The sequence below is a fragment of the Bufo bufo genome, chromosome 1 (genome assembly GCF_905171765.1).
Source record: "Bufo bufo chromosome 1, aBufBuf1.1, whole genome shotgun sequence".
Classification (NCBI taxonomy): Eukaryota; Metazoa; Chordata; class Amphibia; order Anura; family Bufonidae; genus Bufo; species Bufo bufo.
Window position 1 is genome coordinate 459,796,126 of NC_053389.1, and position 22,383 is coordinate 459,818,508.

The following is a 22,383-nucleotide window of genomic DNA, read 5'->3' on the forward strand; positions in this document are numbered from 1 at the left end:
TCAGCCCCCCTGCTGTGTATTAGAAGCCGTTCAACTTGTCTAGCTGAAGTTGAAAAGCTGTATCATCAGAATGATATTATGCAGTTGGATTAATATGACAACTAATGATGGAACAGCCACGATTATCTTCCACCAATCCTATGGGGGCCAATGCACTGAAATGGCGGCTGAGGGAAATAAAAAGGCATCTGTCCCTGTCATCAGCAGCTATTCTACAGGTCGTCAGCCTAGGGACTATGGTTCCAGCTGGTAGACTTCAGAACTGCTCTTCTGCACAACCTCAAGCCTACAGGTTTGGTTAGAGAGTCCAGGTTTGGACAATTGGGTCATCTGACCACATGCCTTGCTGTGCACGACCTGGTACCTAAGCTTGCTGCTACCTCACCTCTGTGGGTGCCCGTCCAAATCTGGGTGCTACTGTGCCCTTGCTGGGACTGTACTATATGCTGCTCACAGTTGATTATCCAATAAAGTCTTCCCAGGGCATTGTAACTTCGCCCTCTGTTGTCTGAGTAGTGTTCCCCCCAAGGGAAAGGAGCACCGGTGTTTAGTGGTATGAGCCCTTACCCTGCGCGGTCTTAATAAAGATAGCCAGGCCGGCAAATGAGAGCAACCTATGACCCTCTTGTCTCCACAGTTTGCTTATCTCTATATCCAAATATGATGTGACATGCTTTGCCTTAGTCTGTGCAAAACTTCCTAACCATAACATTTTGCATTGGCTATAAACATCCCTTTCAAATAGTGATTTGAGACACCTACAGCAGAAATAAGTTCATAATTGTTATTCTGGTAATTCCTCAAAACTAAAGACAGCACTACTGTTCATTTCATTAAAATGCTATATAACCACTTAATGACCAGACCTGAAAAAAAAATAAACTTTAAAGAATTTTTCAAGGATTTTAAATTGATGGCATATCCTGAGGATTGGAGTGGAGGGGGTATGACTCCCAGTACCCTCATTGATATTCTGTATTAGCTTCAGTGCTGGAAATAGGCACTGGAACTAAACAGCTCTGTCAACCTTGGATAGAGCTGGTCATTGTAACACTGCTCCTATTATCTTGAATATCTTTACATTTGTAAAGCATATGTTTACATACTCCATCACTGCAGCTAGGTGTGTATGGAAACCAAGTGGACAGCATACTATTTGTGGACATTTCATATGAATAAAATGTGCTAAATCAGCTAATATATTTCTTACAATTAAAAAAATAATAATTAAATTCATGACTGAATTTCATGGCTGAAATGCACTGAGAATATTCATATATTAATTTGTGTTACTGAAAATCTAAGTAATATACTGAAAGCAGTACAAATTCACTAAAATCTATTATTGCTGAATGATTTAGAAATTTGTTTGAGTCACATGCTATGTGTAAGAAGAGTATACAAATATATTTATTTGTTTGTTTGTGCTCATAATAATTTCCAAATATTTCACTTTAGGTGAATAAGGCAAGGCTTCCATACTGGAAAATGACTCTTCTCAATGTATGCAAACTTGTAAACAATTTCAACACCCAGACAGAGGAAGTAGGGGAGACTGCAGAAGAAGACCTCATGGTCAGAAAACAATACCCAACATCATTGGATGCCTTCAACTTGGAAGCAATGATGACAGCAATTCAGCTTCAGAAAATTTGCCAAAGCATGACTTTTCAACATTCAGAGGTATGATATAATAAGTAAATTCAGCATCTGCATTTCAGGTCATTGGCATATGGAAATTTACACTAATTAGTGTTTATGCTACGGAAACTCTAGCACTGGCGTTTTTATTGCTAATATTCTTCTTAAATGAAAAGTTAAACTATTTTCTAATAATCTTTATTAATAGTTAATTATTATGTTGCCACCATAGAGATTGTAAAACTCCTTCACATATCTAGCTATCCTATCTTACATAGTTTTAATAGCACGCTTCTTCTGGCTCTGTTGACCCTCTTCTCTACCCCTTTCTTCTCTCAAGTTAGAGATAAAAGCAGGGAGCCGAATGAGGTTGTACATGGCAGATAATAAAGTGGAGATAGGGGAAGCAGCCAGGTTTCAGGGAAGACAAAACACACATGGATAGGAATGACAGCACAGGGGGAGGAAAGATAAATCACATAGAATGTGTATCTGTGTATGAAGGGAGGGAGAATTCACTGTACACTGTAGGAGGAGAAGACTCACATTTCACAGCATCAGTGTCTGTCCACACAATGGACAGGAGATCCATCATGACCTGTTGTAGGGGAAATCAGAACAGAAATGAAGTTGTGCTGTTACATTAGAGCATGTAAAAATGGCATCATCCTTCACACAAAGACCTCTGTTTTTTTGTTTTTTTTTGTGTGGGTTGGGGGAACATCCACACAATATAAGTTGGAAACTAGGAGCAGGTTGCAAACGAAATATCAGAGAGTCTGGAAAGGAATGAAGCCTAAAACTTTTTTTTAACCAAAAATAAACCATAACTATATAAAAACATATGTTTCATCATGTTTAAGATGCCCATAGCCTTTAAGGGCCCATTCACACCCGTACCAGATTTTGCGGACCCATTCACTTTCAATGGGCCGGAACGGATGCTATGTGCTGTTCGCATAGCAAATTTTCCGGATCCGCAAAATAGAACATGTCCTATTCTTGTCCTCAATTGCGGACAAGAAAAGGCATTTTCTATTAAAGTGCCGGCGATGTGCGGTCCGCAAATTGAGAAATGCACATTTCCGCTGTCAGTGTTTTGCGGATCCGCAATTTGCGGAATGCAAAATACCTACGGACGTGTGAATGGACCCTAATGAAAAGGTTAAAATGAGTGAATTCATTCACAAAACACTGCAACACTGGGGTTTGTGTGCTCTGATTTCTCCATAGGTCATCCTTGTCTTTAGGCGAAAAGCAGGAACTCCTTGATTATGCAATGCTTGTGAGTTGTGTGACATGACCTTCAGCTACTAAGTTTGTCAGGTTTCAAGCTGAAACATCCTATTTTTCAAGAAATTAGCATTCAAATGTTAGAAGGGATAACGATATGTAGTGTGATCATTCTTATGTTCAAATAGAAAACAGCCGACTGTGTATCCATGTCATACCGCTTGGTATTTGCTTTCTATTTAGAAATATTGAATTATTGTTCCTTTTGGTAAATATGCTTCTTGAGCATTATGAGAGTGGATGGCACTCTATTTAAAATGACAGAAATTGAGCACAGTGGTTTAAGAAATAGAATATATGAAAGATGGTGAAGGAGGATTCTTGAAGAAGGGTAAAAGCATGGTAAGTGGCTTCGTTTGAAGACAAAAGAAATTACAGACCACTATGTAGGGGTGCTATAGCAAATGCTATATATGGAAGAGATATTGATCCAACTCCTATCGTATTTTATATTTTATTACAGATAGTTCTTTATTTCCAGAAGCATATGCACATGTGCACGGCAGTGTTGGGGTGGCACAGCCGTTAAAAATGAACACACTGTCAGTTTTTCATTGCCATTTTTCAATCATTTGTTCATACATTTTCTGTCTGTCTGTGTTTAATGGCCGTTTTGCATTAGTTTTTTTATGACTGTTGAAGATGGCCATTAAAAGCCGATGAATTTCAAAGGCCTTCATATACTGTGTATATATACACACAGTAGCATTCAAAAGTGCAAACGTTTGAGCACCCCATGTCAAAATTAATGTTACTATAAACAATCTACAAAAGGCATAAAGTGAAAGTTGATACCTTCCCTTTGTATTAAGCAAAAATAATTTTATTTTCATCTTTTATATTTTTAAAATAACAAGGAAAGAAAAGGGCCTGATGAAAAACTGTGGGCACTCTGCATGGTTAGTACCTAGTAGCACTCTTTTTGACAAGTATCACAGCTTGTAAATGCTTTTTGTAGCCAGCCAAAATTCTTTAAGTACTTGTTCAAGGGATTTTCATCCATTCTTCTTTGCATGCACTGCTCTTTTGAGGTCTATCCACAGATTTTCAATGATGCTCAGATCAGGGGACTGTGAGGGCCATGGTAAAACCTTCCGCTTGCATCTTTTGAGGTAGCCTATTGTGGATTTTGAGGTGTGTTTAGGACCATTATCCATTTGTAGAAGCCATCCTCTTTTCAAATTCAATTTTACAGTTGGTGTTATGTTTTATTTCAGAATTTGCTGGAATTTCATTGAATTCATTCTTCCTTCTACCCATGAAATGTATCCTCTTCCTTTGGCTGAACCTGGACATACCAACATTTTTAACCCAACATTTAACCCCAATATGAGCATCAGAGCATGCTCAGATACTCTCCTTTGCCCTGCGCTGAATGGCGCAGGGCAAAGGCTTTTTATGGAGATCTGGTGACATACTGGGCTCTCCAGAGACTTCTGCCCAGAAGTGAGCCTGATTATGTCACTGGCACTAATGGGCTGTCTTTAGCGCTGCCGTAGCCTGTAAAGCGTCTAGTAGAGATAAGCAAATTTCTAAAAAATTCGATTCGGCCGGTTCGCTGAATTTTCCGAAAAGATTCAATTCTATCCAAATTTATTTGCGGTGAATCCCGTTAAAAACAGCTATTTTATTAGCAGCAACTGCATGAGTATATAGGCGATAAGAAATTTAGCCAACAGTAATAACAAGTTAGAAACAACAGTGGCAATAAATAGCAGCCGGTCAACAGCTGTGACAAAAATAATGGTGGCAAAAAAACTGTTGTAGGTTACTATAGGTGATGAATGTGAATAATTAGACAGAGCAGCCCGCACCACTGATAGTTTTAAATTGTCAAAGTAGTGTCTATGTATGTATATATAGTGAAATAATCTATTTAAAAAATAACAAATAAAAGTAAAGTTTTAACTAATAAAAACAGTACATGATCCAAAGACGTATTTAGTCCAGATGGACCATCAATTAGCTTGCTAAAATAGTAAACGTTGACATGTACTGTGAGGCCATTTGATATTTAGATCACAGTAATAGTGCTCCCAAAAGTCCCACCAATAGGAATAATTCTCTGCTAGAGCACACATGGTAGTAATAGTGCTCCTACAGTGCCCCCACTATGTCCCCACTGTGCTCCAGAAGTAATAATGCTCCCATAGTGCCCATACTAGTAATAATTTTCCCCATAGACCCCCAGTAGTAATAACATAATATCCTTTTAAAGTGCCAGTGCAAAAAATACCCCCTTTTAATGCCCCCAGTTGAGCTAATTCCCCCATAGTGCCCCTATAATGTGCCAGTATAAAATACCCCTATGTAGTGCCCCCAGTAAATGCTCCACAGTTCTCCTCTACCCCCTTCTTCCTAGTGCCCCCCATAATGTACCAGTATAAAATACATCATATATAGTTCTCCAGTAGATGCCCTCAGTGTCCCCCATAATTTGCAAGTATAAAATACCCCTTCTTAGTGCCCCCCATAGATGAGCCCATAGTACTTCTCTCTCCCCTTCCCCATATATAATACCCCTTCTTTGTGGCCAGTAAGAAGTTCCCCCATAGATGCCCCCACAGTGCCCCCAATAATGTGCCAGTAAAAAGTGGAACCAATAATGTGCCAGTAAGAAGTGCCCCATAGATGCCCCCACAGTGCCCCCAATAATGTGCCAGTAAGAGGTGCCCCTATAGATGCCCCCCAATAATGTGCCAGTAACAAGTGACCCTATAGATGCCCCCAAATATTGTGCCAGTAACAAGTGCCCCCATAGATTCCCCCAATCATGTGCCAGTAACAGGTGCCCCCATAGATGCCCCCAAACATGTGCCAGTAACAAGTGCCCCATAGATGCCCCCAATCATGTGCCAGTAACAGGTGAGCCCATAGATGCCCCACAATCATGTGCCAGTAACAGGTGCCCCAAGAGATGCCCCCCGATCATGTGCTAGTAGTAGTACCATATAAAAAAAATAAACACTTATACTTACCTCCATCAGGCTGGCAGCGATGCGATGCAGGCCTCTTCCGGCCTGTGTCCCGCACTGTATGGCTCAGGCGTTGCGCCACCTGCATCGGCCTCTGATAGGCTGCAGGCCTAGTGCCTGCAGCCTATCAGAGGAACGGGGAAGGGAGACGCCTCTCCCTCCACTGCCCCGCTGCAGCACTTCCATCTGTATCGCTGTCCTGAGGACGGTGATACAGAAGACTATGGAGATGAGCACTTCCAAAATGGAAGCGCGTATATCCCTGTGCCCTGCTGCCGCCCCCCCACATCACCAGTGGCCAACGGGGCTCAAAAGGCAGCTGCCTTGGGCCCCCCAGGAGCAACTGGACCCGGGGCAGCAGCTGTTAAAGACGGCCCTGGATGACCCATCTGATGCATCAGGCGTTGGTAGCTGGAAATCCTGGCTGATCCACGCCTGATTCATCTTAACAAAGGTCAGTCTCTCCACATTTTGGACAGGCGAGTTCTCCTTGGGGTAACTATGGCCCCCGCCGCACTAAACAACGGCTCTGATGCCACACTACTGGCCGGGCAGGACTGATTTTCCAGGGAAAACTAGGGCAAGTTGCGGCTACATATCCAGTTTGGCTGCCCAGTAGTCCAGCGAATCTTCAATATGGGGTGGCAGAGTGCTGTCCAAGTATGCCACCACCTGCTGGTTCAGGTTCTGCTCCATATCTAGGTACTATTGCTGGTGAGTAGTTTCTTTACTAGGCGGGTGAAGAAAGATGCTAGTCACCGACTCTAGACTTAAGTTGCTGGTCATGGAGCTGGTACTGCTCCTACCCTCCCACCCCTCCACAGCAGCCATGTCAGTGGAACATGGAAAGTGCAGAGAGCCCCCCTGGTCAGACCTGTGAGAGGACTGACAATGGCGCAGATAGGCAGTGGCCAACTTACTACATAGGATGTCTCGATAGTAATTCAGTTTGTCCTCCCTCTCAGTGGGTGTAAAAAATGGCCCCCATTTTGGACCGGTAGAGAGGGTCTAACAAGGTGGTCAGTAGTCATCCCTCTGCCGAATGGTGACAATTCGGCTGTCACTACGCAAGCAACTAAGCATACATCGGGCCATTTGCGCAAGTGACTCGGAGGGACTCCCTGCCTCCATCTCTACTGCATACTGCCACGGTGTGCCTGGGTCATCTGCCTCATCTTCCTCATCTCCCTCATCTCCCTCTTGCTCCTCCGGCTGCTCCTGCTCCTCCTCTCCTGTCACCTATGTAGAAAAACCACCCATTTTGCTATACATTGCTTGTGCTCCAATGTCCTCCTCCTCCAGTTCAACCCCCACAGGGCTCATGTGGCCGGGAGATGTAGGTGCCCCGTCTCCAGTCCCCTGACCAGACAGATTTACCAGCATCTTTTCCAGGACATGAATCAGTGTAATGTCGTTGTTCATCCCGTAGTCCTGGCGACTGACAAATAAAGTGATCTTCTAAAAGGGTACAAGCAAACGGCTGAGCTGCCACTGGCTAACATCAAAGTTACAATGGGGAGTACCTCTGTCCACCTGTATCATCAATAAATCATTTATGCCTTTCTCTGTTCGTACAGTCAGTCCAACATATGGAAGGTGGAATTCCAACGGGTGGAAACGTTACATATCAGCCTAAGTTGGGGATGCCGTTCTGCCACTGCAGCTCAAGGAGGGTGAGCTTGGCGGTGTACGAGTGGCTTAAGTGCATTCAAGGTTTCCTGGCCATTTTTAGGATGTCTTGCAGATGCATGGAAGACTTCAGGAAACACTTGACAACCAGATTGAACACGCGCTCTATGCACAGTGCATAGCTTATCCCTCCTTGAAGCAACGCTGACACATGTTCTGTCCGTTGTCGGTCACCATGGTTCCGATTTTGATTTGTAGCGGAGAAAGCCAGGATTAAAAAATTTTATGAAGGATGCGGAGCAGTTCCTCCCCTGTGTGACTCAGTTCGCCCAGGTAAGCTAGGTGCAGAACAGCGCAACACCATCGTTCCCTGCACATGTGGTGTGCTGGTGGGGCCCTGTCAATTGTCCCTACAGTGGAGGCTGAGGACACGGTAGAGGATGAGGAGGCAGAGGCAGACATTGGCGCAGGACCAACAATGTCAGAACGTGGAGGTGGAAGCGGCGTCACCTGGCCAAGTTGCTGGTTTGGCTGGGCAGGAACCACATTTACCCAGTGGGCCATGAAGGACATATATTGTCCTTGACTGTAGTTACAGCTCCACACTTTGGCAGACACCGACAGGCTCAAGAACTGTTTCACCTTCTGTTCTACATATTTTTGCAGGGCTGGTACTGCTTTTTTGGCAAGGAAATGATGGTTTGGGACTCTCCACCTCGGCTCGGCACAAGCCATCAGTCCTCTAAAGGGTGCAGAGTCCACCACTTGGAAAGGGAGGAACTGTAGCACCAGCAACTTTGCCAGGAGCAGGTTTAGCTTCTGCGCCGTTGGATGAATGCACTCATAGTGTTGTCTCTTGGCAATTGCTTCGGTGATCGATTGCTGATGGAATGATTAATGAGTAGTAGGAGGGTGAAGAGCAGGAGCATCAGGACCGGTAGATGATGGGAAGGACAGACAGCTTTCTTCGGCTGAGGTGGTGGAGCCTTGACTGCCTTAAATCGGGTGCGTGCCACTGGGTGATGCAGCGGTTGCTGCAGCAGTTGCTGCGGAAGACTGGACCACCACATTGGAGCCATGGTTCTCTCAGGCCAATTAATGGTGATGCTGGATATGTTGACGCAGGTCTGTGTGCCACGCTTCACCTTCTTCCCACAGATTCGGCAAATGGCCATGTTTACCTCCTCCGGCAGCTTAACAAAAAACTTCCACACCGCGAGTAGGTGATTTTATCCCCAATACTCCGCACTGACTGACTGCTACCGCCGCTGCCTACGTGAACCCCTGCACTACTACTTTCTGGGCAGGTAGGCTCCTGCGAAGTGGGTGGTCTACCCTGGTCACGTTTGGCTCCTGACCTCCCACTGCTGCCACCCTGCTGACTCCCGGCCACGCTAGCGACTTGCTGGCTCTGCCGCTGCCTCATGGGCAAGCTGCTACCCTCTTCTCCCGATGATGATGAAGCCCCAAATTCACCCAGCTCCCAAGTGCGATCAGCTGCATCAAAATTGAGTACTGTCTGCATGTCACTGATGTCCTCCTCAACAGTCTCTGGGTCAGGACCCTGACCGCTTGCATCACCCGCTCCCACTCCACTCTCCTCATCACTACTTGCCCGCCTAACAGAGGAAGCGGCGGATGTCTCCCCTACATGTTGGCTGGCCAGTAGTTGCTGACTGTCCTCTAGTAGCTCGTCCTCGCTATATAGTGGAGCTGAGGCCACAGCATATAATACTTCTCTGGCTGAGGGAACAGAAAAGAACAGAGGAAGGTTTGGGACAGGTGAGGGCACAGGGCCTGCTCCCGGGCCATGCTAACTAAGGGTTGTGTCTGACAAACTCACCGACTCTTGGCTGGGGGTGTCTGATATCACTTGGGACGAAGTGGATGACCGAGTCAACCATTTAAGAACCGCTGGGTTGCTGGTCAAGACACAACCTCTAGCTAACACCGGGAGCTCAGGCCTCTCACTGCGACTCCTGCTGCCACGCCCCCTTACTCTGCTGCGACCTGTGCCTGCGCCTGAAACATTTAGGCCTCTGCCACTCCCCTGTGCAGGGCCTGGCACTTCTTTGTCTGACATACTGTTAGATCAACTAAATAAATAAAAAGGAAATTAATATACCCCAAAAAAGGCTGGAATTTTCTCACTTCACCACACAACAATAAGCTTCGTTTATTTCCACTAACACACCCCTAAAAAGGCTGAAGAACATATGCTCCCAGGGCCATCTTTACTATTGATTGGACCCTGGGCAAGAATTTACTTGGGCCCTCTGGATCCCGCCTTCCCATACCGAAGCATGCAATCGCGCCCTTCACCACAACACACACAAAAAAATCCACACACCTTGTAGAATACAGTGAATTACTGTAAATACTTACAGTTCTGAAGACTCCAGCAGGCTCAGGATCAGTGCTCTGTGCAGCTGGGCACAGGGCTGGAAGTGGGCACCGCTCTGTGGTTCAGGAAGGATCCCGGGGCTCGGCTCACCCTAGCGTTGCAGTGCACCCCAGCACCCCACAGTATGCAGTATAGCACCCTATTGAATATAGCACCCCACAGTATTCAGTATAGCACCCTATAGTATACAGCACCCCACAGTATGCAGTATAGCACCCTATAGTATACAGCACCCCACAGTATGCAGTATAGCACCCTGTAGTATACAGCACCCCACAGTATAATGTGTCCTGGTGCCCTGATCTGTGCCCCCTTCCTGTGCGCCTCCAACTCCCCCCACCACCACCACCGTGAGCCCTGCCTCTGCCTGCCCCTGATGCGGTTCGTCCCCGCCCCCTCATCCATGTATCGTGCCCTGCCCCCTCCCCGCCCCAATACATCTATCCTGCCCCCATTTGTGCCCCCTCCATGCTGGCCGTACTCACCGTTTCCAGCCATGCCCCATTTGTGCCCCCTGCCCCCGATGCGGTCCCCCTGCTGTGTTTGATGGCGGCGGCTCCATTCCTGAGCTGCCGCCATCAGCAGCGAGTGTCAGCTCTATGATGACACTCTGCTGTAACCCCTAAGATGCCACGGTAGCGGCATCCATGGGGTTAATAGAGTTAGGGGGCTCCCTCTCTCCACCATCGGGGCTGCAGCGCCCGATGGTTGCCATGGCAACCGGACGCTTTGCAAAGGCGTCCGGTGTTGCCACCTACAGGAAATCTAGTAGTATTATACTTTGCAATGCAAGAGCATTGCAAAGTATAGTACAACCATCAGCCCCACTGGATCTTCAAGATCCAAGATCCAAGAGGGACTTGATTAAAAAAAAAGTGAAAATAATAAAAGTTAAAATAAATAAATAAGTAAATTAAAAGAATAAATTGCCTTTTCCTATAAAAAACCCAAAAAAACACATATAAAGGTATCACCGCATCCGTAACGACCGTCTCTATAAATATATCACATGATCGACCCCGTCCAATAAACACATTAAAAAATAAATACAGTGTAAAAAAAAGCCATTTTTGTCACCTTACATCACAAAAAGTGCAACACCAAGCGATAAAAAAGGCGTATACATCCCAAAATAGTACCAATCAAACCGTCACCTCATCCCGCAAAAAATGATACCCTATGTAAGACAATCGCCCAAAAAATAAAAAAGCTATGGCTCTCAGACTATGGAGACACTAAAACATAATTTTTGGCGTTTCAGAAATGCTATTATTGTGTAAAACTTAAATAAATAAGAAAAAGTATACATATTGGGTATTGCCACGTCTGTAACAATCTGCTCTATTAAAAGGTCACATGACCTAACCCATCAGATGAACGCTGTAAAAATAAATAAATAAAAACTGTTCCAAGACAGCCAATTTTTTGGTCACCTTGCCCCATAAAGTGTAATAATGAATGATCAAAAAATCTTATGTACCCAAAAATTGTACCAATAAAAACCTCAACTCTTTCTGCAAAAAACGATCCTCTGCACAAGACGATCGGCAGAAAAATAAAAAATATATGGCGTTCAGAATATGGACACAAAAACGTAATTTATTTTTCAAAAATGCTTTATTATGTAAAATGAAACAAAAAAACAAACAAAATAGACATATTTGATATCACTGTGTCCGTAACAACCTGCTCTATTAAAATAGCACATGATCTACCCTGTCAGATAAATCTTGTAAAATATTAAAAATAACAAAACGGTGACAAAACAGCCATTTTTTTGTTACCTTGCCTCACAAAAAACGTAATATAGAGCAATTAAAAATCATATGTACCCCAAAATAGTACCAATAAAACTGGCACCTTATCCTGTAGTTTCCAAAATAGGGTCACTTTTTGGGAATTTTTACTGTAAGGGTGCATCAGGGGGGATTCAAATGGGACATGGCATCTAAAAACCAGTCCAGCAAAATCTGCCTTCCAAAAACCATACGGCGCTCCTTTCCTTCTGCGCCCTGCCGTGTGCCCTTACATCAGTTTACGACCACATGTAGGGTGTTTCTGTAAACCGCAGAATCAGGGTAATAAATATTGAGTTTTGCTTGGCTGTTAACCCTCAATGTGTTAAAGAAAAAAATGTAATAAAATGGAAAATCTGCCAAAAAAGTGAAATTTAGAATTTTCATCTCCATTTTCCTTTAATTCTTGTGGAACACCTAAAGGGTTAACAAAGTTTGTAAAATCAGTTTTGAGTAACTTGAGGGGTGTAGATTCTACAATGGGGTCATTTATGGGGGGTATCCACCATGTAAGCCCCACAAAGTGATTTCAGACCTGAAGTGGTCCTTAAAAAGTGGGTTTTGGAAATTTTCTTAAAAATTTTAAGAATTGCTTCTAAATATCTAAGCCTTGTAGCGTCCTAAAAAATAAAATGACATTTCTAAAATGATGCCAACATAAAGTATACATATGGGGAATGTTAAGTAATAAATATTTTATGAGGTATCACTTTCTGTTTTAGAAGCAGAGAAATTGAAATTTTGAAAATTGAGACTTTTTTTTTTTTTGTAAATTTGGGATTTTTTCATAAATAAAGGTGAAATATATTGACTCAAATTTATAACTGTCATGAAGTACAATGTGTCACGAGAAGACAATCTCAGAATGGCTTGGATAAATAAAAGTGTTCCAAAGCTATTACCACATAAAGTGACGCATGTCAGATTTGTAAATTTTGACCTGGACACTGGGGCATCAATGACCTTTGGTCATGAAAGGGTTAATGACAATGTCATAGGTATGAAATTTATCGCTGAGATAAACCAACACACTATCTCCATTGACTCTGGTGGCCGCATCAGTACTGAAGTTTACCGAAAACCGACATCTACAAATAATCTGCTACATTGGAAGAACCATCACCCTCTACCCCTCAGAAGAGGAATACCTACTGGGCAGTATATAAGGGCACGTCGTAATTGCTCAGATGACCCTGCGTTCCTTCTGGAATGTGATACTCTGTATAAAAGATTTCATCAAAGAGGTTATCTTTTTTTAAAAGGCAAAGAGCACCCACCGTTCTGACCTATTAAGTGAGAGGAAAATGGCACTCCTGTGCACTGGCACCTTTGATATACAACATTGCAGAATGTATCAAATCCTGCAGAAGCATTGGCACATCCTACAAACTGATAATGACCTTAGGGAGGTGCTATTGACCAAACCTAGCATCACATACCGGAGGGGGAAAAAAACTCAAAGATCATCTAGTGCAGAGCCTTTATAGCAAAGATCCCCCTAAAACTATGTGGCTGAGATCTAACGTAGTGGGTAGTTACCCGTGTGGGAGGTGCAGTTTCTGTCCGTACATCAAAAAAATCAAAGACTTTCTCAATCTTGTGGATGATAGAAAGTATGAGATCAGGCAATTCATAAACTGCCAAACAATGGGTATAATATATGTGGCTCAGTGCCCTTGTTTAAAGCTGTATGTTGGTAAGACATCACAAGAATTTCGACGATGGATCTGCCAACACATTAGTAGTATTAATACTAAGTCTGATACTACGATACCCAGGCATGTTAGACCTTTCATGGGGGAGATCCGAGTTGTTTGAAATTCTGGGGCCTATGTAAAAAGACATTAGGTGCACGCAGGGGAGATCTGGATAGAGTCCTTCTCCAAGAGGAGACTAGGTGGATATACCGCCTTGATAGTCTCAGCCCAAAAGGCCTTAATGAAGGCTTTACGTTTTCTTCTATTCTAGAATAATTATCTGCAGTATAAGACGCTGGTGTAATCTACCCAATTTGACCGCCTATAGCATATTAGTTACAGTAAGTATGCTTTGTAATGAGTATATTTGGTGGTAGATACCACTTTTGGCGGTAGATATTAGAAACCGTATGATCATGAACCTCATTTAACATAGCTGTATAGGGGATCAGATACACTCCCACAGTGATGGATACTTTCCCTTGAGCTAAGGGCACTATAGTGAATATATCCTCTATACTATAAATATCAAGCTCTGATACACTAAGGATGATCTGTTAATTAAGGACACAGTGTTGATGTGTAATTACAGTAATAACATAAGCTCAATTGCAGATGTAATACCTTAATATAACTACAATAGACAAGAAGGACCTGGCAGAGATCCTTAGATGAAGTGATAGGGGAGATGCTTCATATAGCTAAGTGCTTGTCCTGACGCAGTCGCAGTCCTTAGGGACGGTGGGGCTGCACCCAATATTTACTGTGCCATGAGACTAAGTCTGCGCGCAGCCGCATTAGATGGAGCGGTGCGCTTCCAGACTAAGTGTTAACCCAGGCGCACTGAGAACAGAGGCTCGGGTGGCATCATAAGGTTCCTGCGCAGTCGCAGTTCAACAACGGGCATCTGGAGAAGGTAAGTCCAGGCGCAGGTATCGGGAGCGCAGCTTTATTCTTGGAATACACCCACCCAGATGACGGCGGCATGTGTCATTAGGACGGCTAACCCCTCTATTGGCAGCATGGTAGATGAGATATCCATTCTTTGCACCCATTGATTTTCAGCCTGCTGCAGACGTGGAGTTAGTCTTTATAAAGTTCACTCAATTCTATCAGTTACTCCTAATGAAGCCACATTCAACCATCTGTAGGATTTTTAAATATGGTTAGTAAAAGTTAAGTTTTATTATCTGGGACAAGTGTGGTTATTAGCCTAGTTTGGCTTTAGTCTGGTGTTTGGCCAGGGACGCTACATTTCCCTGACGGCACACTGGGTGAACGTTGCGGAGGCTGGGAGCGAGTCGTACCCTGGGATGGCACAGGTGCTACTGATGCCAAGGATTGCGGGCCACAATTCCATCAGGATTTCCACCGCCACCTACGATAGTGGCTGCCACCCCACCTTCTCCTCCTCCTCCTCCCCCACTTCCACCTCCGAATAATCCGCATGCAGCACCAGTCAGCCATCAGCCGGTAGCTGGATGAAGTGTAGCAATGCAGTCGGGAAGCGTAAACAGGCTGTGCTGAAGCTGATATGCTTAGGGGACAAACAGCACACCACGGCATAGGTGTTGCAGGGGATAAGAGACCAGACTGAGCTGTGGCTCTCGCCAATAAACCTACAACCAGGCATGGTTGGGAGTTTTAATGGCCGTAAATTGGTGGCGGCTTTGGAGCTCGGCAAGCTCGCACACATAACATGCCTAGCCCATGTGTTCACCCTAGTGGTTCAGCAGTTTCTAACCTACCCCAATTTGCCTGAGCTACTGGTGAAGGTGCACCACATGTGTACCCATTTCTGCAAGTCATCGACAGCTTTCGCCGGTCTGACAATGCTGCAGCACCGCTTGCAATTGCTAGCTCACCAACTGTTGTGCGACGTGAGCACGCGCTGGAACTCCACATTCCACATGTTGGCCAGGCTTTGTGAGCAGCAGAGGGCAGTAGTGGAATACCAGCTGCAACATGGTCATCGCCTTTCCAGTCAACTTCCGCTCTTCACAAGCGACTAGTGGGCATTGATGTCTGACCTCTGTGAGGTTTTATGCAACTTTGAGGAATCAACACAGATGGTGATCGGCGATGCATCTATTATTAGCGTAACCATCCCACTTCTGTGTCTACTCAAACGCTCGCTGCTCACAATTAAGGCAGACACTTTGCATGTACAAGAGGTGGAAATGAGGGAAGAATGTACACAGGGTGATAGCCAGAGCACCCTTAGTTCATCTTCTCAGCACGAATTGGATGATGAGGAGCTGGATGAGAATGAGCAGGAGACGGTTGCCTCTGCTACAAAGGGTAGTACCAATGAAAGTTTTATTCCATCTGTTTAGTGTGGATGGGTAGAAGTAGAGGAAGAGGATGAGGAGATTGAGTCATCCTCCTGATGAGGACAGATAAGTATTGTCTGTTGGGACTCTGGCACACATGGCTGATTTTATGTTAGGCTGCCTTTTCCGTGACCCTCGCGTTGTATGCATTTTGGCCAACACCGATTACTGGTTGTTCACCCTTCCCGACCCCCGCTTCAAAGAGAATTTCTCATCTGTCATTTCTGTGGTGGAGAGGACGAGCAAAATGGTGCAATACCAGAAGGTCCTTGTGGTAAAATTGCTCCAAAAATTTCCAGTTGACAACACTGGCTGCAGAACTGAAAATGCTGACCGGTTGACTCTTATAAAAATGAACAAGGCCTGTATTGCCCCTGACTTCTCTACTTCACCAGAGGAAAGTAGCTGAACATAAAGGCACTCTAAATGTGGCTTTTATGGTGTATTGAATACACTGTATTCCCATGCACCCCATCCACCGCTAAAAAAGGGTAAATTATTCTATCTCCCTTTTCTCGTCCTCCTCCTCCATCATATCAACATGCTTATTAGGCTGCCCTCGCTCCTAATGTTTTAGAGGCTCACTAGCAGACCCTCACCCACAATGTTTTGTGGCAGTAGTTGTGGCAATAGTAGTGGCAGAAGAAGGAGCATAGCATGGAAGATACAAGGCAGTAAAACAGCTGTATATGGGTAGTAGTAGTAATAGTAGTAGTGGTAGTAGGGGAACATGCTTTACAGTAGCTTGCAAAAGTATTCACCCCTTAACTTTTTCGTATTTTGTTACATTACAGCCTTAAGTTCAATGTTTTGTTAATCTGAATTCTATGTGATGGATCAGAACACAATAGTCTAAGTTGGTGAAGTGAAATTAGAAAAATATATAAATAAAAATATTGTTTAGAAATAGAAAACAGAAAATTGGCATATGCATATGTCAATGTTAGGAAGCCCATAAAAAGCTCTGGTGCAACCAAGTCACATAATTAGTGAAATGATCTCCACCTGTGTGCAATCTAAGTATCACATGATCTGCATTACATATACACACCTTTTTTGAAAGGCCCCAGAGGCTGCAACAACTAAGCAAGAGGCATCACTAACCAAACACTGCCATGAAGACCAAGGAACTCTCCAAACAAGTAAGGGACAATGTTGTTGAGAAGTAGAAGTCAGGGTCAGGTTATAAAAAAATATCCAAATCTTTGATGATCCCCAGGAGCACCATCAAATCTGTCATAACCAAATGGAAAGAACATGGCACAACAGCAAACCTGCCAAGAGATGGCCGCCCACCAAAAGTCATGGACCGGAAAAAGAGGACATTAATCAGAGAGGCAGCACAGAGACCTAAGGTAACCCTGGAGGAGCTGAAGAGTTCCACAGCAGCGACTGGAGTATCTATACATAGGACAACAATAAACCGTACGCTCCATAGAGTTGGGCTTTATGGCAGAGTGGCCAGAAGAAAGCCATTACTTTCAGCAAAAAACTAAAAGGCACATTGTGAGTTTGTGAAAAGGCATGTGGGAGACTCCCAAAATATATGGAGGACGGTGCTCTGGTCTGATGAGACTAAAATGTTACTTTTCGGCAATCAAAGAAAGCGCTAGGTCTGGCACAAACCCAACACATCACATCACCCAAAGAACACCATCCCTACAGTGAAACATGGTGGTGGCAGCATCATGCTGTGGGGATGTTTTTCAGCAGTCGGGACTGGGAAACTGGTCAGAGTTTAGGGAAAGATGGATGGTGCTAAATACAGGAATATTCTTGACCAAAACCTGAATCACTTTGTGCATGATTTGAGGCTAGGATGGAGGTTCACCTTCCAGCAGAACAATGACCCCAAACACACTGCAGCAGCACTTGAGTGTTTTAAAGAGAAACATGTAAATGTCTTGGAATGGCTTAGTCAAAGCCCAGATCTCAATCCAATAGGAAATCTGTGGTCAGACTTAAAGATTGCTGTTCACAAGCGCAAACCATCCAACTTGAAGGAGCTGGAACAGTTTTGCAAGAAGGAATGGGCAAAAATACCAATGGTAAGATGTTGCAAGCTCATACAGACTTATCCAAAGCGACTTGGAGCTGTGATTGCCACAAAAGGTGGCTATACAAAGTATTGACTTTAGGGACGTGAATAGTTATGCACATTGACTTTTTCCTATTTGTTGTTTGCTTCACAATAAAAAAAAAAGACATCTTCAAAGTTGTGGGCATGTTCTGTAAATTAAATTATGCAAATCCTCAAACAATCAATGTTAATTTCAGGTTGTGAGACACCAAAACACAAAAAAAGTCAAGGGGGTGAATACTTTTGCAAGGCACTCTATGTTAATGGTGGTGGCAGTAGGGGATTAGCAGTGTGGAGCAACAGCAGCTGAGACAGCAACAGCCATATGGTGCATGTTGGCAGGCAGCAGCATGATTTAGGCAGCAGCACCATTATGGAAGATAATGGTCGGCAGGTCGCAGCAGTGGCATGATGGTGGCAGGCTGGCAGCAATAGTGGCAACATGGGGTGCCGCCAGCAAGGTCACATCTACTGAATGACCTCAGCCAGAGGAGTGTGAAAATCCTCCTGAATCCAGGCTTGGCTCATTTTGACAAAATAAATGTTTTGTATACTGGTGGAGGGCACTTTGGTCCGTTTGGTATCACCACTTGCCAGCAACGATACACCTGTCACTGCGTACGCAAGCGAGAAAACAGGTCCTATTTCTGGCCAGCGTGCCTGAACAGCCAGTAATTTTCGGCTCCGTCCTCCACTTAGATGAATGGGTGTCGTGGCCTGTGCCATCCTCATCACTATCCACTTGCTCCTTCTCCTTCTCTTGCAGTGGAAGCTCCTCATCCTCCTTCTCCATGGCAAAATCCCTTTGTGTGTCCCCAACAGCTATATGTGGGATTGCAAGATTCATCAGCTGTTTTTCTTCCGCTGTGGTCCCCTGCTGCGGTTTAAGTGGTGAAGCGGCAGGATGTTCTGTCTCTGCAGGTCCAAATGAACGTTACTTAAGAGTGGCTGAAGTGCTTGGACTGTCTCCTGGACTTTGCCGGTGCAGTACGCCAGTCCTGCAGGGTGAGCGAATGTGAGGTCACAGGGGTAGTTAACAAACCTAGGGTTTCTCTTGGTACTCACAGTTTTTATTTACCCTGGGCAGGCGTACAGCAGTGATGGAGAGGCTGGCACATGAATCCTCTGGGGCACTCTCTGTGTATAGGGACCAGGTCAGGTGGTAGGTGAGGTGCCCTGGGTGTTGGAAGTTTAATGTGCCGGTGGAAAGATCCCTTATAGTTCATGACGCCAGTGCCGGTAATGGTGGCACACCGATTTGTTGTAGGAATAATTGAGGTACACAAAGTTGCAGTGAACCAAAACTTCTTTTTACTGAACAGTTCAACTATTTACAGGTTTCAGTTAGTTCCACATGTACAATGTTGGTCACAGGCAGGCTTCACATAAGTGGCAGGCAAAGTCTTTGCAAGATACTCAGAGGGAATAACACTTACAGATCAGGCTGTATTTTCCTTAGATCCTGTCTGGCTTTCTCCAAGGCCCGTATGCCCTATAGCTGGCTTTATCCTTGGGTAGGGAAACCTTCCTCTGGTGTAAATCCTCTTGCTGTAAATATCCTTCTGCCCTTCAGCTTTCTACTTAGCTGGATAAAAGTGGCTCTGCACTGTACTTTTCAAGGTGCTAGATATCTTCAGGAGGCAACTTCTTCTCCTGGGTGCAAGCTAGGAACTTGGGCTATCTAGCTGCATGTCAGAAGCTGCTCTTCAGCTAACCTCTGGCTAAAGTGCTCACTTGGCTTCTGACCACACTCTCCTTTCTCTCTGGACTGTACCTGACTATATATACTAGGGGGTTCCCTAGCTCCCTCTACTGCCTAGGAGGAGGAACTACACCCCTAACAGGCCTGGTACACAGGAGATAATATGAAAATACACATTACAATGCAATGTAAAATACCATAACCATTTTCCACAGGAGGTGGAGAACAACATGACCCAATTGACCCTTGAGTAGTGCCCACCCTTACGTAGTGGGACACTACATACACCGCTACTTTGAGGTTTCCCGACCTCGGCGCAACATAGAGGGCCCGCCTAGCTGGACACTGTGACCTGAAAGACAAAAATGCAAAGCAGACATATACAACAATCACTACATTTGCAAGGAAAATATCAGGTAGCTCCGCTGGCAAAGGAACAAGTGCGGTGAAAAGGGGCGTCGTTCTCTTCACGCAGGATAATACAGGGAACAGGGGCACTGACCTGGTACAGTGTATCAGGAATAACCAGGATAGTCCATAATAATAAAATATGATAGTCTCATAAAACAGCATCTCAGAGGCCCACATGCATTGTGGTCATCTCTGGGCACAGTTCTTGAATTAAAATTGCATATAAAAAGTCACAGCACAGAACTCTACACCTCAGGGATACTTTCCCCTGGCAAGTCCCGGTAGATAAAAGTAGTGCTGTAATATCCCTATTCAACCTGAAAAGGGGGTTAAAAAGGGTAAGGTGCAAAAACAACAGGCACAAATTGGATTAGCACTTAAAGCAGGCAGGATGTCCTGGTAAACAGTATGGCAGAAGAGCTATTGGTATTCTCAGTGGCTTTTCAACTACCATTGGGCCGTGGGTAACTGACAGCAGCTCATGGGGCCAAAACATAGGACTCCTGTCCTGAAACAGTTAAATTTACTGGAAGGGTCCCTCAGCAATCATGGCCTAGCAGGCCTACTCACAGGTATGTGTCCAGTTCATACTGATCGTCCGACGTGGTGCATCCTGGTTCCGCTCTGAGTCTTGGCCTGGAATGGGAATCCACGCTTGGCTGGGCCCACAAAATAGCATTAACAGGCAACTGAAGAACAAATGGGCCTGTCAATTGCACAGGCTCCGCAAGCCTGGGGGTTAACGATGCAGGAGGCTCCATAGGTCTGGGTGTTGCCGGCTTTATGCGACGGACCCGACTCCTGGTGTAACAAACTTTCTCGGGCACAGGGATGGTGGTCGCCGAGCTGGTGGCGACATGATCTTTCACTGCAGGCCCGGGGACATCAGAGTTCTTGGACGAATCGCTATTGTCCGGTGGTATTGGTGCCACTCTGGACGCAGCAAGTTGACGCAGGCCATCAAGATGGATTTCTAGCCTGGCGATCTGGTCCTCCAGAGCCTCATGCGATGCTCCGCTGCAGGGATCCGGTACTGTCGCAGCAGGGGCAGGTGCGGAGTCATGACTTTTTCCTCGCCGCAGGACATCAAGGGTCTCGTGGAATTTCTGCATGTTTTCTATCTCCACTTGTGTCTTCTCCCTGCGGGGCAACTCAGGTGAGGGATAGGGACTAACCCGTTTCTCTAGCACAGTAAGCTGCCAGAAGATATTGGGGCCGGTGAAGGAACCCTTCTCCTGGTAAGTATTGCGAGCAGGCTCCGCCTGACTCTCTGGCTCGCATTCTGGACTGGTGGGCTCTTCAAGCTCTTCCCAATCCTCTGGTCCCGGCTTGGGACAGGTTATTGCCGTGGCATAAGGACCCCTCAGGCCCTCGTCGGGGGTAAATTCCACTTCTTCTCCTTTGCGGAGGTTATGCAAATGTTCGGGTAAGTGACTGCGTTTTACAGACCTCCGATTCACAAAAAGGTCTCGGCCTATGGAGAAGTCCTTGATGAACCCGAAACCCCGGCTTTTATCAAACGTTACCACCACTCCCATCCTTCTCTCCAGACGGGGCTGAGTATTCGCATGATGCTCGTACACTGTCTTCGCGAGCTCCTTGAAGTAGATTTTTTCTCGGTAGTCTTTCGTATTGCCGCGGCGCGTATCTTGGCCATCAGCAAGGGCCATTGCACACTAGGCTGGGAAAATCCACCCCGCGAGCCAGGGCACGGCTTCGGGCTGCGACCACGGAGGGAAGCAAGGTGGCCTTTCCGGTCCCGGAGTATAGGCGGGTGGTGCTTCTCCCTCCTCGATAATTGCAGGCTCTGTAGTCTTGACTGTAGGTGAAGCCATTCGGTTAGAGAAATCCTCACTCTCCAACATGCTTGATCCCTCTCAGTACTTCACACAAGACCTCCCACTGCTCCGGGAGGCCGCCCCCCTAGGTACTCCAACATGGGGGAGGCGGAGTCCATCTTGGCAGACATGCAAATTAGATGATAAGGCGGTGGCGCGAACATACAGTCCTTCCCGCTCTTTCAGCAGAAGGCGCCAAATTCTTCCCGCCAACAAAATACAGCGATGGCGCAGCAATAATTCCAGTCAGCTTAGGTGGCCATCTTTAAGCATAAGGCTGTCAATTCACTGACAGCAAGCGGTGACTCAGAAAGCAGCAAACAGTCCACAATATACAGTTTTTCACACCGCGATTGTCCACAGTTCTTTGGCCCATCAATTTTTTAATAAACGGATAGGGCATTTATCACTTAATAGGCAATTATGGCACACAGTTCAGATTCCACTATGGCGTAGGAATATTTTGCATCCTGTTCGTGACGCCAAAATATGCAGCGCGCCAGTCCTGCAGGGTGAGCGAATGTGATGTCACAGGAGTAGATAACAAACAGAGGGTTGTTCTTGGTACTCACAGTTTTTATTTA

The 22,383-nt window shown here is 45.3% G+C and overlaps 1 protein-coding gene across 1 annotated transcript in view; it reads left to right on the forward strand.

Annotated features, from left to right (window-relative positions):
* NTS (neurotensin) overlaps nt 1-22,383 on the forward strand; it is a 49,712-nt gene that overhangs the window by 18,206 nt on the left and 9,123 nt on the right. The window contains exon 3 of the mRNA XM_040415719.1: nt 1,459-1,683. Coding sequence (XP_040271653.1) covers nt 1,459-1,683 — 225 coding nt within the window. The remainder of the gene's footprint in view (nt 1-1,458; nt 1,684-22,383) is intronic.